Raw genomic sequence first — 17088 nt, forward strand, 5'->3', positions numbered from 1 at the left:
TTCAGGTCTGTACGCTCATGGGGCCATCATGGCAGCACTTTTCAAAAGAACAAGAACTGGACGGGGACAAAAAATAGACTGCAATCTTCTTTCGACTCAACTAGCAACACTGATAAATTTGGGATCGAATTATTTGAATGTAGGCAAGGAATCTAAGAGGTGGGGTACAGCCCATGAAAGTATAGTGCCTTACGAATCATTTCCGACTAAAGATGGATATTTTACAGTAGGTGCTGGCTCTGATGCTCAATTTACAGATTTTTGCAAAAGAATAAATCATCCAGAATTATCTCAAAATTCAAAGTATTCAACTAATGAACTAAGAGTGAGAAATAGACAAGAATTAGAACCGCTGTTAAGGTCCATTATGAAAATGAAATCCAACGAAGAATGGAACAAAATATTTTTAGGGGCTTCTTTTCCATATGGACCAGTGAATACATTAAAAGCTGCTTTTGAAGATGAGCATATCAAAGCAATAAACTTGGTAAAAACACTGGATCATCCTGTAGCGGGTAAAATTAAAGTTGTTGGCCCACCAGTTACATACAATGAAGGGGGAAATTATGTTAAAAGTCCACCACCAGTATTAGGACAACACACTAATGAAATCCTGACTGACCTACTAAATTTAGGCGAGGATCACATTGAGGATTTAAGGAAAAGAAATATCGTTCAATAGCAGTGATAAAAAATATATTTTATAAATAATCTTGTAGCCAAATATTTTATAATAAATTGATTGTTTTTGCATTTGTATTTTTCTTTACCTTGAAGTTTTTCTATAAATTAGACAGGTATATGTATTTGAAAACATTGACGTCAACTATATGGTGTCCATTTAAAATGTTTGTCTAAGTTTAATGTCTCTAATACAATGATTAAGTAACTATTTTTTTAATGAAATTGAAACCTTGTTTAAGATTGGAAACTCGCCCAAATAGTTACATAAATATATTTCCTTCATAGCTCTGTCTTTTATGGTTTCTTCAATCCCTTCCTTCCATGTACTAGAGGGTCTTCCTCGTCTTCTATTCTGCAGTTGATATTTTCAATGCTTCTTTTCAAGTAGTCCATTTTCACAGCCTCTTTCTCCTGCCTATCCGTCAGTTGCCAGCACTCGCATCTATACTTTAAAATGTTTTTTCTTTTATGTATGACTTAGATCACGATAATCAAGTCTCTCATGATTTTCATTCTATTTTGTAGTTTCCCTGATGATGAGAAGAACACTTCCCGAAAGCTAGGAATTATAGTAACAGCAAACATTTTTTCGTGTTTTTTAGTACAGAAATTTTATTTGATCCCTATGGGATAAATATTACTTTAAGATCCAGTAATTTACTCTTCCTTACAAATATTATTTGGATTCAGTTCACACGAGTATATTCAAATTTGAAATTGGCAACGAAATATGTCACTTTTTTGCTAGTAGTTTTTCAATAGTGAGTAAAATATTTTTTTAAAACTTCTGAAACAGCAATAAAAATCTTATGCAAAATTTTAACCTTCCTATGTCAAATAGATGAAATTTGTACAATAGATAACAAACTATTTACATAAGGTGATTATATGTAATAGTAATATTTAAATTACAAGGGAGATTTGTAATAATGTATGCAGATTTCAATTTATATTATATTACACATTATACAGTTTGTCTTCTAGATGGTAAATATTAATTTCAAGTAACAGTTATTATTCATGTATGGCCCAAAATATATCAAATTATTTCAGTATTTAGGAGTTGAACTAGAAGCCTATGGGAACCTAGGGACGGAAATAAATAGGAGAATATGAAATTGCCAACAAAGTATACCGTGCTCTGGCCAATGGATTCATAAATAAGATAGCAGTGTCAAGAAAAACCAAAATGGGAGTATTTCAAACTATATTTAGGCCCATATTAACTTATAGCTAGGTGCTAAATCAGCAGAAAAAAGTGAAATTAGAAATGATAGTATTAGAGAAGAGCAGCAAATAATGCCAGTCACCGAATTCATTGAAAGAAGGCAGTTGAGCTGGTAGGGACATTTACAGAGTGTGGTCAATTAAAGACAAGTAAAAAAAGTTTGGCAAGCCAAATGAGAACAATAAAGAAACAGAAGAAGGCCCAAAGAAACATGAGATAACGTGATAAGAAAAGGACGAAAAATACACCTGAGAAAATTAAACACCAAAGTGTACTAACTTTAATATATTCCGAGCTTTCGAATACTTATGTATTCATAAAAATATATATAGAAGTATAACAAAAATGTCAAATTACTTACATTATTAAGTTAATAATTGCGGCGTGTTAAATTTTTTAATTCAAATTCAATATACAAACTGACTATTAATAAAAATATTAATATGAATCACCTTTTTATCTGGAATTTTTGGAACCATTGCGCGTTTGCGTTTCAATAACCGAGTTAAAAAGTTTATCCCTAGTTTCCAAAGTACTGAACACACTGTTTACACTACCACTACACCAACACTCAAGATTACACTGTCTGACGCGCATGTCGATAACCAGGTAAACTGACAGTCTCTGAAGACGATAACTTGGTCATCGAAACGCGCGTCAGACAGTGTAATCGTGAGTGTTGGTGTGTTCATTATAAATATCACCAACGATGCCAGAAATTCCAACTTATTGGTCTTCAAAGTTGATGAATTGGTTAACGAAACTAGATAGATCTACAAAGCTACTGAAAAGGCTTCAACTATGTGAAATGTAGCTTTAGAGCAATTTGTTAGAATATGAAAATAATTCGAATTCAATGTATTGACAAATATTTTTGTTGCAGGAAATACCTAGGGTAAGACTTAAATTAAGAAAACCGAGGACTGATAGAAAAGTTCAGTGGAGCACAGAAACTGTTGATAATGAAAATATGAATAAAAAGAAATCAAAATGTAAGTAAATAATTTTCAAAAATGATACAAATAAATTATATCTGAGATTAATAGACTAATAGCAAAGAAATGAAAAAAAAATTTGTAAAGAATGTTTGTTATAAAGTCCATTTTTGAGAACAAAAATTGTAAAAAGATATATAAAGTACTTTCTTATTACATTTAAATTGAACTAGGTTTTAATGTTTTTCCCAGTGGCGTTTCATGCTATAATATAGATTTCAGCTATGTTGAATCGATTCCAATAAATATATCTTCCCAAACATGCTTGATAGTGACAGTGATAGTGAAAAAATATAAATACAAGGGGGTGGGAGATCATTGAAAAGCCAATTTGAAAATTATGTGTGGGAATATTAAATGCAAAAATCCTTCTCTTTCAAGATATACTTATATAATATTGATTTTGGAAATAAAATTTTCTACCTTAAAACATCTGTTAAACACATTTTAACCTTGTCAAAGAATACATTTTGGTATTTCCTAAAATAAAGAAAAAAAAGTTCATAAAACCAGGTATAGGTTTATGTATAGAATTGATAATAAAATCCAAAAATGTATTAAGATTATGAAGTAGGTAGTTTAGTTCTTTCCGATCATTAACGTTATAAGGACAGACCTCCAAAACTCTAAGTGAAATAAAATAATCTTCCAATTGATAATGTATTTAGTTTTTTCCCCTAAATGCACTGTTACCTTATCCGCAATCCCAACATTATGTTTATTGTTATTTGAGTGATTAAATTTTTTACAAAAGTATTTCTTATGCTATTTAACCTCGACAATACGAAATCTTCTACTTCGGTATTATCCTATTATGCAGGTTGTTGTATATACGACAAGCCAAAAAAATTTGGAGAAAGCAGTTCTGATGAAAACTCGGATGATGACGAATGTGACCATTGCCATGGACATGTAGAAAGGAAAAAGAAGAAACAAGTGCCAACGACTGGCGATAGTATCGACAGCGGCGGGGGAACGGTTCCTGGAGATACTGAACTTAGTCAATAACTTCATGGTAAATATCTTATCTCAATAGGGTGATAATGTATTTCAAAAAATACATTATTTTTTTTGTGATGAATCGTTATGGTAAAAAAACAGTTTAAAATAACAAGTAGATATAGACCTATTTCGGTCTCTATCATAATAGGTCAAGTCAAAGACCGAAATCATCACAAAACACATATAAAAAGGTCCAAGAAGTAGAAAATGAATTATTAGCGACATAGTTACTATCTGTAGTTTATTTTTTATAAATGTTGATATTTTAGTTTCAGAGTTAACATCTATAAGGACATATCTCATGTCTGGCACACCCGATAAATGTGAAATGACCCAGAGAAATGTTTGTCAGAACTTATCCATATATATTTAGAAGATATAATAACCTATCAACTACATTTATCCAAATACTTTTGATCATTCAACTTTATTCCTGAAATTTATAATGTTTACTTGAAATGTTGAATGTTTACACATACAAGTTTAAAAACAAAGGGTTAAAAGTACATGTGATCATATATTTATTGTTAAATATATATAATATATTAATATGTAATAAATTACAGTACATTAAGCAATGATAATTTGAAAACAAAACCAAATTTGTTTTTATTTTCTCGCTGTGATATTTTCAAAGATTGCAATACTAATTTTAAAAACCCCAAGGTGAATACTTTTGAGAAAATATATTTTTTTCCATATATGCCAAGTAAGACATTCTTGCTTGTATATTTCTTGTATTATTCTGTTCTGAAAGACTAAAAACTGTTGTTTTATCGTTAAATGTTGCATTATAGTTTCGGTTAGAAATAAAACTGCATTTAAATAACAATCGATATAATAAATATTCAATACATACAAAAAAATATTTTGTCATAAAAGTTTGAAGACAATTACACACAATTGATTAAATAATTCTCAATAAAAATCAATTTTTAACAACATATCAACAGTCTGTAAAGTAATAGTAAGTTTAGTCTGAAAATATATCTTTCAAATATAAATAATATATAATATGTATATAATTTAATATGTTATCGACATAAAAAGAATTTTTTTTACTTAATTCTATGTTGGATTGTTAATTATCAAAACTACTACAAAATTGAATAACATTTTCCTTAGAAAACGTGTGGAATATTTTCTCAAAAATAAGAAATGTTTTGATGGGAAATACCAATCGCAGTTATTTCTTCCACCGACTGCAAATTTTATTAGCCACATCGTTTTTATGAGGAAAATAGATATTTTCAAGTATCTGTAATATATGTATCAGTAATACTGAATTATAATTTGATATGTCTAGATGACCTTTCAGTTAGTATTCAAAACAAAGCAAATTTTTTAATAGCGATATATCACAAATTTTACAAAAAAAACTGTTCCATAATATTGTAATCATTTTACAAAAAATTCATGTACATTACTAATGACTCATATATAAATTTTTGAGAAAAAAACTATAATTTGATCAATTTGTAATTCAAAAACTATTCAAAATGTCATGGTATATGTGAAAACAAAAAATTACAACATTCCATGATAAGTTAATGGCGTTTCGTATGTTTCTAGTCAATTTTCACCATAAAGCAAGCAAAAAGAAACATGTATGTAGTGTTCTTTGATTGAATGCAAAAAAAGAAAACTACATTGTTTCTAAAACTTCTCGATAGATTCTATACATATAAAGTAAATTTTTAGAATTTCTTCTACATAGTCAGATAGATACGTTACATTTAACCCCATAAAGATTGTAGCACCCTTTGTATCGTTCCACCAAATACCCTATCGTCACTTCGCTCCTCAAGAACCAAGTTATCGGATACTGAAGATAGTCAGTTTCTGAAGACGATAACTTAGTTAACGAAACAAGCGTCAGGCATTATGAGTGTTGATGTAGTGGGAGTCTAAACAGTGTGTTCCATATGAATATCACCAACGGTTACAACAATTCCAACTTAGATGTTATGATAATTCAAGTCTCTAATCCGACGTTGGAGTCGTGGTAGCATAGTCAGTTTTATTGAAATCACTTTAACATTTTGAGTAATTTCAAATTAATGATACTTTTCTCGCTGTTGCGTCTTCGGAGTATGACCGAAGTTCCTCCGAACTTCTAAAACGTGCCAGATTTTTATCCCAAAATAGTCAGTTGCAGTTTAGATTGCAGGACAGTTAAACCCAATTGTACATTATTAGATATCTTCATTACTTAGTCCTAGTTCATAGTGCAAGTTATAAATATTAACTTTTAGTGAGTCAACCAGTGGTCTCAAGATGCGCAGTGTTGCCAAACCGTTTAGTATTAAGTGATCCTGATAATATCAACTTTTGATCTGTTGAAATATTTTTACGTATTCATTATTATACTGTTTTTATAATAATATAAATCTTTTATTTTGTGTTCCGGAGAGATTCCATACATTTTGGCACGAAAAAGAGGGACATCACCTATTGACGAGGCCCTCCCGAAGACGACGACGACGCCCAACAAGTGGGATGAACCAACTCCTAAAGGAGAAGGCGAACACCACCCCTATACCACTGAGCTTGCAGGATGATTCCATGTTGAATTAAATTTTACTCAAGTTAATAGGAAATAATCATTCCAAACTGAATGTGTCCACTAAACCACCATATTAAGAACCTAAAATGCATTCTCCACACATAATATTCGTCCACAGTACTTTACTTGTACTTTAGTGGAATGATTGATAAAATGGTTCATATAAAATTTGTTAAATTTTATGCAATAAATAAAAGCACGCATCTGCCTCCATAATCGTAGGATTTAGCTACTTGTGACTTCTTCATGTCTCCAATATTAAAAGTAGTACGGTATTTTGACACGGTTGGCAAAATAAAAAGTATGGTTACTTTGAAGTGTATACAAATAGATTAAAAGAAGAAAGAGTTTTTTGTTTGTATTGGCACCACTACTTCTTACTTTTTATATCATATTTAGTGTTTTAAAAGTTCATGCAACCACCATTCAATAGAACAAATGTCCGCAAATGGAAATTTGAGAAAAATTGTGCCCCAAATTATATTTAGGGCCTTGAGGGGACAGCAGTTGATACATGAATAGTTGGCCCAAATTTTTATCTTATTTCGATTATTTTAAAATGAACATTGAAATATTTAGCTTTAAACCAACTTCCCCATTATTAAAAAAAATTCCATAATACCCTAAGATTGGATAACTTTTTAAAAAAATATCGTAGAACATCAAACTTGCACAAGATACATCGAATTTCAGTAAAATGGTTTCGAAATTAACAAAAAAAACTGCTAATAAAGTCATAGTTACATAAATTGGAACTATTAAAATATAATTTAAATAATTAAATCCTAATCAAGTTAACTCAAAAATTGTTTCAGCTCACTCAAAGTTGAAAACCGTTTTTTACCTAAATATCTGGTCTGAAATTGAATAAACGTTTGGCGGTTTTTTCGACTCGACCATTTCTTAGTTCGATGCCCTTGGGTAGCAGTGATTCGTTTAAATTTAAACTATTCACTTTAGCTCTAGACCGCCATATTTTTATTGAATGATCGTCGGACGTCGTTACCAACATTTCCGGATCCTTTGGGTTGAACGCCACGGAATTAACTACATCTTGATGCGGAAATTTTATTAAACAGGCTCCGTAATGACGATCCCATAGATAACCGTGTTTATCTTCAGCTCCACTGAAATCAAATACATTAAAGAATATTTTGTGTTGTGAAATATTCAATAATCGGACTCAAAATCAAATAAGAATTTAAGTACAGCTAAGAAAAACCAAGAATTTTGAAATCCTTGGAATAGTTAATTTTTTCTCTTAATGTTATAAAGTAGATTGTAACAAACGGCTTTTGGTATTATAACGTTTCTCAGTAAAAAGTTGTTGACATATGCTTTCAAAAACATAGTAGAACCTTCTGTGTCTAGTATCAACCACTTTACAGAAACATCTAGAACGTAATTCAATGGTTACTCAATGGATGGAACATTAAATTATGACTAGAACCGTCAAATGGCGTGCGGCTGTGTCCCTGTCATAGTTTGTGAAAAATATTCTACAGTATTACAGCAACAGATTCTAAAAGTATTTTTCTAATTTCCCTTCAAACAATTGAGATGAAAATTAATTGATGTATCAAAACAAATATATACTTTGGAACCTGGATACTAATTGAATTTAAATGGATTGGTAGTTTTACGAAATATATTTTAATGTCCTTACCTGGCTACATATTCATTGCAAACGTCTAAAAATATGAAAAAGCATTCGTTATTTGGCGTAAAAGCTTTGTGTGCTCTAAGCATTTTCCCAACTTGTTTCAAAGTTACTAAATCTATAACGTGGATATCAATCTCTTGTGCTATAGGTGGTGGATCCAAAGGGTTGCTTATAACATAATTTTCTGGCCAAGAACGACTATTTACATATAGGTACCTATGAAAAAAATTAGTCTCAAATAACAAGAACAATGTAAATATATATTTTTTAATATCTTTAAAATTGATTTTTCCTCACTTTAAAGCGTCGGATTAATTTGTAATTTTGTTCATTTATTGAGGACCAACAACAACACATTAATTTCATAAATTCATACCATAATCCTCGAGAGGTTCACTAGGATATGTAATGGAATGGTTTGGGATTATATTAAATGTTTACATAAATTAAAAAATTTTTATCTTCATAAAGAAAGATATCAATACAATAATTTCATAAATTTGTATGATTATTTGCCAGGCGAACACAAGCCGTGTATGTGGCTTATGAATAGAAGAACTTATCAAAAATTAACTGAGAGTCTCATATAAGGTTGAAGCATTACTATACTGTAAGAATTAATTGGGACAATCATATTTTTCTGGCCTTGGAAAAGTTCATTACTGATGATGTCCTGAAATGTTCAAAGTGGTTATATCTGCATAGAGGCAGTGTGTAAACTTGATATTGAGCATGAAAATCTCATTTGACTGATTTTAGAGTTTCATTGGTTCAGTTGTGATCATATCTACATATCTACATATTGATATTTCTCTTAAGAAGCCTATTGAAATAATTCCTTTTAATCAATGTCTGTCGGCGATTTAGCTAGGACAGTTGGTGTGATAAAATCAAGTGTTTCATGAATTTTAAAAAGATTTCAAGATTCCGTATTATTGTCTTCAAAAAGAAGAGGAAAATATTAGCACAAATGGAAAATACTGAATGAACTGATAAAATTTTAGTAAGAAATAGCAAATTAAATCCAAGAAAAATAAGCACAAACCTTTGCTGGATTATGGTGAGAGGGTAAGTGGCTAAATCAACGATGGAAGAGACTTTTTAAAGTTGACAAGAAGGCGAAGAAATCAAATCTGTAACTCAGAAAATAAAATGAAAGTCTTTGCAATTCACCAGACCTAAATCCAATTAAGAACTTGAGGCATATTTTCAAAAAATGTTTAGTTAGAATGGATTGCACTACAAAAAAAAATATAAGAACTTGTGCTCTAAATTAGTGGTTGACAAAAGGGAGACATAATTCATACTAATATAATTTATAGTAGCATAGTGGACCGTTAAACACCTGATAGACCCGTCGAGACCCACTTGACATTACCAAAAGCCGATATCCTTTGAGAAGCCGAACAGACGCTTTGGCACTGCAAGCTTAATTCCTAATAAAGTAATGATTAATTCTGTCTAAACAAACAAAAGAATAGACTCTCAAACAAAAATACTTCTCTCTTGAAAAATAACAATTATTAATTTTTTTTTTTTAGTTATTGATGACATTCGTTACATCACTGGTACTAACCGTACATACAGATAAAGTTTATCAAATCTTATTATGTTGTTACCTTTGATCAGGACTTAACCCCATTCCGACGATATGTCCATGAAGATCAATTAGATGATCGACTTGATCGAATTTATCAGCTACTTTATCGAAATCTAACCAATCGGGATCTGGCGGAGGACTCTGTTCTTTACGTTGTTCGAATAAAATCAAACGTTCTTGAAGAGTGGGACCAAGTTCCATCCGTTTGGGAAATTTGAATGGCTTTATTCTTTTAAATCCTATCTGATGTGGTGTGTACGTTTTATTTCCAGTTGTATAAATTAAATATTTATCATTTTGGACGAACCTTAAAAAAATAATCATTGAGATATTTATTTTACCAGAAATGAATATGCAACTAAATCTTTATAACAAGTAAAAAAAAACATCTGTACTAATGACTGAAATAGAAAAAAAAAATATTATATATAAATGATCTAAAAAAATCTTTGTAGTGGTATGTAAGGATAGGAATGATAACGTGTCCTATTAATTTTCCATAAGAGGTCAAAAACAGTAATGTAAACTATGGCATGAAGCTATTGTATCAAGCGAGTCCCCTATAATGGATTTTGGGACACACCGGAGCGAAGAGAAATGAAATAACTGATAAGCTCGCTAAATCGGGGGCAGGTACAGCTACCGAACAATGGAAAAAGCCCTGGAAACGAAGGTAGATACTAGTAAAACCATTTATTGGGACAACCTACAAGGGCCGAGACAAACAAAGACTGTTCTGGGAAAATATAACCAGAAAATACTCTGCTGAATGTATCAACCCGAGTAAGAACAAACTACAAATACTAACAGGAGTCCTATAGGGGCACTGTCCATCCACATTTTCTCTAAGTTTGAAACACTACAGAACTCCAGAGCACAACACCTGGGAACGCTTGAAATAGAAGACGAAGATCTCTGGCAGCTACAGCCATCACACATTCTAGACTTTTTAAAATGTGTGTGATATAAACACTGGGTTCCCCAATATCGCAGCAAGAAAGAGGGGTACAATAGATCGTTTGGGTCGCAGGGTATACGATATCCCCAAAATCCATACATACATCAAACAAGTCACCTTTTATTCACAATATTAAATTGAACAGTAAACATTTTGTTTCTGAGTGAAAGAAAAAAATAATTGTCTAAAGTAAATCGAGCTTACAACAATTTCACCTACCTTGTAATATTAAATACTTGATTTATTATGATAAATTAAATCTTCACGACTTCCGAATACATATATGTTACGGTTATGCAAGTCTCTCATTAGCACTGGCACTGTATTATCTAGGTAAGCAGGAGACAGGCTGGGAGGTGGGATATATCGTTCTCTTATTGTTTCCAAGAAAGTGGGAAAATTGATTGCTTTGTTGTCAATAGCTCGATACAAAATAAATATATAAGAATCATACATATATTATATAAAATATATACCTGTCAGTTTCGGTTTCACAAGAAGATTCAGAACAATCATCATCCGAATCTTCGACGATTTTCTCTTCTATTTCTTCTTCTATATCGTCATCGATATTTACCCAAGATGCACATTCTACTTTTCTATAATCATCATTATAACAAATAGGATGTGGAAATTTGTATGGGTCTATTTCGATATTAAACGTTGCTGAAATAAATAAATCACACAACTTACTCCAATATTCACTGTATATATATTTCATTTTTTATTAATCCTCTGTATATGTTAGTTTATTACATATTTTCTTAGTACTTTAATTATCTATTGATAAATATAGATAATAAATTAGTAGGGAACCTTGAGGTTCTGAAAAGGAATTCGAATGAATGCTAGAAACAAAGAAAATGATTATAGATTTTAATGAAACACTCTGTGTCTCTTCTTATCAGATACTTCCATCTTTAATGATCAATTTATGACGCTCAAGTCAATTGAAAATGAAAAGATTATAACTGAATACATAATAAACAAATACGGAACCTTTGGATTTTGAAAAGGAATTTTTATCAATGCTAGAAAACAAGATAATAATTGTGGATTCTAACAAAAAAATCTGTGTCTCTTATTATCATGAACTTCCATCTTTAATGATCAATTGTAGCTTCTTATAAAACACTCTACGTCTTTCCTTATCACATACTTCCATATTTAATGATTAATTCCTAATTCTAAAGTCTATTAAAAATTACTAGATACATACTAAACAAATAAGGAACCTTGAAATTCTGAAAAGGAGTTTGGATGTTAGAAAAAAGTTGATAATCATTGATTTTAATTAAGGACTCTATCTTTTGGTTAATTATATCCTTTCGTGTATTTTTAATGAAATTAATAACTATTGAAAAAGGATTTTTATAGAGTACATACTAAATGAATAAGGAGTCTTAGGATCCTGAAAAGGAGTTTGTATGTCTCGTTAGACACAAAGCTAATAAAAGTAAATGAAGATCTAATAAATATTCATTTACTTACATCTTCTAATATCTAAACGTGGCCACGTCATATCATTATGACTGATAGGATTTCCACGTTGGGAAGAAGTACCTTGTTGCATATTTGTATCTCCGTCATTATTATTAACGGTAACATTTTCCGAATTTGGAAGGCAATTGGCTATCATTATAGATCTGATCGAACTAGCGCTTCTATTATAGAATCTAAACAGGCAGTGCGTTATTGGTACTAATTCTGATTCTGCTTCTTGAGACGCTTTATTCAACCATAAGTGGGATGTGCTAATCAAATGAGCGAGCCAATGCAAATCGCCTGATAGAAGGTAATGATCACTGTACCAAGTACCAAATATATCATAGGGTTTGTTAACTACCCTACATTGCAATTCAAAGTGATCTGAAAAATAAGAAAATTGAAACTTAAAAAAATGCAAATACAAGAGTAAAATGTTCAAAAAGGAGATCTTAATATATGATGTGTAAGGCAGTAAATTTGTCATCATATCTTCTCTTTTATAGGTATAGAAGTTTTCTATAGTGGCAACATACAAAGTTTAATGTAGTTTTGTCTTCGAAGTTGTTCGTGCCAAACAAATATATGTATTTTTAACCTCTCCAATCATATTTCATCCTCTTTTTTTCATTTAATATAAAAGGTAGCTATTTTTTAGCAAGTTTCTATTGTATTTTAATAGTATCAAGTAGTATACACATTCTTTAATGCCGTTTCCTTCTCTATTAATCCTTAAACTTATCAGTAATATTTCAAATTTGTCCAGTTCAACTATATACTATCCAAGGTTCAGAAAGTTTCAGTGTATTTCAGGAAGTAAAATATTTCTTCTTCTACTTCTGTAGATGTTAAATTTTTGTCTCCCATATATACATATGAATGCCTTGGTCCTGAAAATTATGAAAATGTTCATCAAAAACGTACATATTTGATTGGTGGTATGCAATAAAACTGATAACCTGAAATGAAATATTCATTGGTCATAAATCAGTGACAAATTTCCCTTTCTGTCTATTGGAAACTTCTGCTTGAATACCAAGCGCCCTTACTTGAACAAACATTTCATTGAGGTCAGATTTGTATCAATCGGAGCTGAAATATTTTTCAATTTCATATATAAGATCAGGTATGTTGAAACTTTTCACTTAGATTGTTCCTGGACTATAATTTTCTCTGTCCGTTGTTGCTTGAATCATATTTTTAGTTTATCTGAATTTCTGGAGTATGTAGGTAACTTAACTAGCAATCTCTTGGCTTTAAAAGATATAAACAGATCCTGTTCTTATGTAAATGTTTTTTTTAATCTCTGCAAAGTGCATTTGCCACTTTCTTTTGTTTTTTTTTTATAATAAAACCATTTAGAATTTTAGTAACATATAATTTGTAAACAATTTATCATTATAGTTATGTTATCTTTCAATCCAAGGAGTCTTGTCGAAGGTAAAGAACTGCTGAATACATATTGTCTTTGTTAACAAGACTGATTCCACCAAATAACTGAATCATTTACTCCTCAAGATGGTAGTGTAAAAATCTACAAAATGGTTTGTTCTTGTAAAAAGTGGGAACTATAAACAATTGGGAGTTTGTTTGGAAAGAAAAACTTTCAATTTTTATTATATGAATGTGTCTTAACATAACCATTCTTCTAATGAGACCATCTCGTAAGCCAATTGCACTTTCAATGTGTAATTGAAAAATGTATTTTTAATTACCAAATAATTCTTTATTGTTATTCTCAATTATCATGATTCTCCCTTATTCCATACATCCCATTCTGCTATCTATCATTTTCCATTCTTCTATTTCTATCATCCATCGTAAGTAGATGTTTTCTTACTCTTTCATCTATTATTTCCATTGTTTAAGGCAAGAACATTTCTACATTATTCTTTATTGTTGATAAGTGACTTGATATGCTAATTCAAAATTATTGGAATATAAAATCAAATAAATTCTCTAAAATTAAATAATTGTAAACACTTCAGCAATACATTCTATAAACTCTGAAAGATTAAAGTTCTGTACCTACTCATTGATACATTTGCTTGCGTTAAAATGCAATTTTATATGTTGCAGAGTGCTAGCGGTTAATGCACATAAGTATTCTTACTTACTTAAATCAAAAACTGCAATCTCTCCTGAAGTACTATGAGTCGTCCCAAAATGTACACCGGAGACAAGGAGAAGTGTATCTGATTCATTGAATTGAGAATATTGAGTGTACTTCCATTTAAAATGTTTCATGTTCCTAATATATTTCTTTTTTGCTGGATATTTTGATTTCCACAGCTTAAATAATAGAACAGAACGGAATAAGAAAAATTTTTACATATCCACGATACTTTTTCTCTATCATATAGACAAATATAATTGTAACAATACTTTTCTGATGACCTAGATCAGTGTTTCCCAACATTTTTTCACCATGCCTCACTTTACCCTTTCTAAAATTCTTATGCTTCCACTAGGTAACACAGATAAACAATATAATAGTAATATAAATTATGGGTTTTAGGAAGTAATCACAAACATGGTAAGTAAATTTTCAAAACATATAGGTAATCAAAAACTATTCATTTGAATTAAAAATAATTTTAATAGAAATTTATCATTTTAATTTACTGAAATCCTTATACTGGCTACATAGAAATTTTAAATTAGACTCTAATTTGGTTAGCTTGAGTTTCAGGTTTTCGTGTTTTATATTAAATGAAGTTACTTTACATTTTTGGAGTCACGAAACTGAAGAAGCTCAATAAAGGAAATGAAACCAAATATGTTTGCTCTTGCTCGACAAAGAGTTTTATTTGTTCCTTGATTTAATAAATTTATTTCTTCAAAGATAAAGAAATAAAATCTATATCTATACAATGTATACATTTATTACATAAAGGAGCTTTTGCAACAGTTTTAATGGACCCTTATTACAAAGTAACACCAATTGATATTTTGGTCTCATCAAGCCAGGTTATACCCCTAATAATTAAATTTGTCATTGAAATCTAGCATTGCATGTAAATGACCTGGAGCAAAAGAGTTAAACTCGTGTAGATTCAATTTTCAAATTGCCCACCTTAAACAAAAAATTGTCCTCCTGTGGGGCGCAGGCCCATGTTAGCAAACACTAACCTAGATGAAATGCAAAACTTTCTGTGCTAATTATATGGTAAAATAATATGGATAAGTCAAAATAATACAGACAAATGTAAAAATCCTTAAGTACTCAAATAAGGCATGCTATTTAACAGAATTATAATAAAGTATTATAAAGTTTTTGAAACAATTTATATACACAAAGTAATCACTTCCAATGAATTTAATTATTTTGCAAATGATGAATATATTCTAAAAGTAGATATTTAATTAAACAAACCACATAATGAGTTATTTACAAGGTTAGTTTAAACAATTAAAGTTAAATTATCACTCAGAAACTTATTGAAGCATTTCATAGAATTAAAAATTGAAACCTTGATGGTAAAAGAATACTTACAATAACATATCCATCTTTAGAACATGTTGCAAAGTATTTCCCATTATGGGAAAAACTAACGTGCAATACCTGGTCGCCGTGTTGTAATAATGTTTCTGTTTGTACTACTGGTATATTATAAGACAATCTTATAAATTCCTCTCGCCATGTTCTACCTAGACACAAAGTTTTATATGAAGTAACACAAAGAAAATAGTCAATTCTGTCTTAATTATAATTTTTATGATTAAAATATTAGAATATTGTAATCAGAATCAAGCTTAAGGATTTAGCACAATAAAAGTTTCTTCCCTCTGAGAACTTAATGGTCAGGAGTTCTTGGAATGCATTTCATGATTACCAATTTTATGTAGTAGGTGTGATCTATTTTTGTTTGAAGCTCATGGGATAGTTTGAAATTTTTATATTTTATTAACTGATTAATACTACCTTTTTAAAAGTGAAATTTGTGTATAATTGAAACTGAATATTTATGTATTACTCATGTTTTGTGAGAATTAATGACTTTCGTATATAACTAACTACAAATAATATATGACAAAGCCTTAATAGTAATAATCAATTTTTTTATGTAGTTATTTGCTTATTTAAAAGGAATTATATACATATACACTTTAACAAAATTTCATAAGCATATTAATTATTTTTCAGTTGTGGATCGTATACTTTGAAAAGAAAAAGCTCATTAATAATATGAATTTTAAAAAAATCAAATAGCTTAAAAGAACTTGCGTTAATATTAAAATATTTGAAGTAGGTATTAAGACTTATGTAATTTATACCAAAAAAAATTAATATAACCTTACCTGCAACAACTGGTATAGATTTATCAATCATAAAATGATCTCGAAATAGTTCTTTCCACAATAAATCGTTGTAACTACCCTGGTACCACAATTTACACACTTGGCCTGCAGAAATAAGCTCCTTATAATTTAGATGCTGAAATATTTTGTATAGAGCTAAATATGGCAAATATGCCCAATTTCCTTCTTCTTTATCTTCCATAGTGATTTTTCTATCTTTTTGTTCCGTTTAAAATTTCCATATTAGTATTTTTTAAAGCCAGTCTTAAGTTATTATACGGTCATAGTATATTTTTAATTATGTATAGGGTATAAATGTCAAATAGTCAAATTAATAAATACGAACAGCTGCTATTGACAATTAACGATAATAGATTTTAAAATTCATAAAGGACAACCAACTTTTATAATAATACAAACACATGTATTTTCCAATAACAAATATAGTTACCACAAGAATATCATACATTTATATACTTTTTGAAATGTTGTAATAAACCAAGAAACAATTCAGTTAAATAGTGATTTAAAAGATTCCATAGATAAAAATGAAAATAGAGGTTTCACATAAGTAGTTACAGGGTAAATACACAATTTAAACCTTA

At 29.9% G+C, this 17088-nt stretch overlaps 3 protein-coding genes across 3 annotated transcripts in view; 2 read left to right on the forward strand and 1 right to left on the reverse strand.

Annotated features, from left to right (window-relative positions):
- Positions 1 to 751, forward strand: part of LOC130900316 (succinate--hydroxymethylglutarate CoA-transferase) — a 3640-nt gene extending 2889 nt beyond the window's left edge. The window contains exon 2 of the mRNA XM_057810840.1: positions 6 to 751. Within this exon, the coding sequence (XP_057666823.1) occupies positions 6 to 682 (677 nt within the window). The 3' untranslated portion in view covers positions 683 to 751. The remainder of the gene's footprint in view (positions 1 to 5) is intronic.
- The window catches only part of LOC130900318 (E3 ubiquitin-protein ligase PPP1R11-like), a 7512-nt gene extending 2998 nt beyond the window's left edge, over positions 1 to 4514 (forward strand). The window contains exons 2-4 of the mRNA XM_057810843.1: positions 2796 to 2904; positions 3728 to 3922; positions 4179 to 4514. Of these exons, the coding sequence (XP_057666826.1) occupies positions 2796 to 2904; positions 3728 to 3915 (297 nt within the window). The 3' untranslated portion in view covers positions 3916 to 3922; positions 4179 to 4514. The remainder of the gene's footprint in view (positions 1 to 2795; positions 2905 to 3727; positions 3923 to 4178) is intronic.
- A 1787-nt stretch (positions 4515 to 6301) lies between these two features.
- Positions 6302 to 17021, reverse strand: LOC130900315 (F-box/WD repeat-containing protein 5). The gene is made up of 8 exons (XM_057810839.1): positions 16484 to 17021; positions 15678 to 15832; positions 14299 to 14473; positions 12188 to 12565; positions 11173 to 11362; positions 9758 to 10045; positions 8142 to 8354; positions 6302 to 7602 (listed from the first exon to the last, which is right to left on the reverse strand). The coding sequence occupies exons 1-8, from the start codon at positions 16683 to 16685 to the stop codon at positions 7320 to 7322; spliced, it is 1884 nt and encodes a 627-aa protein (XP_057666822.1). The 5' UTR covers positions 16686 to 17021; the 3' UTR covers positions 6302 to 7319.
- Positions 17022 to 17088: the final 67 nt, after the last annotated feature.

This window comes from Diorhabda carinulata, chromosome 12 (assembly GCF_026250575.1).
Source record: "Diorhabda carinulata isolate Delta chromosome 12, icDioCari1.1, whole genome shotgun sequence".
Lineage (NCBI taxonomy): Eukaryota > Metazoa > Arthropoda > Insecta > Coleoptera > Chrysomelidae > Diorhabda > Diorhabda carinulata.

Coding starts and splice junctions, on each gene's coding strand:
- LOC130900315 (XM_057810839.1), bottom strand. CDS start 16,685: ATGGAAGATAAAGAAGAAGGAAATTGGGCATATTTGCCATATTTAGCT. Junction 14,474..15,677: donor CTAAAGATGGATATGTTATT/GTAAGTATTCTT, acceptor CTATTATTTAAG/CTGTGGAAATCAAAATATCC. Junction 8,355..9,757: donor GGGTTAAGTCCTGATCAAAG/GTAACAACATAA, acceptor TTTTTTTCATAG/GTACCTATATGTAAATAGTC.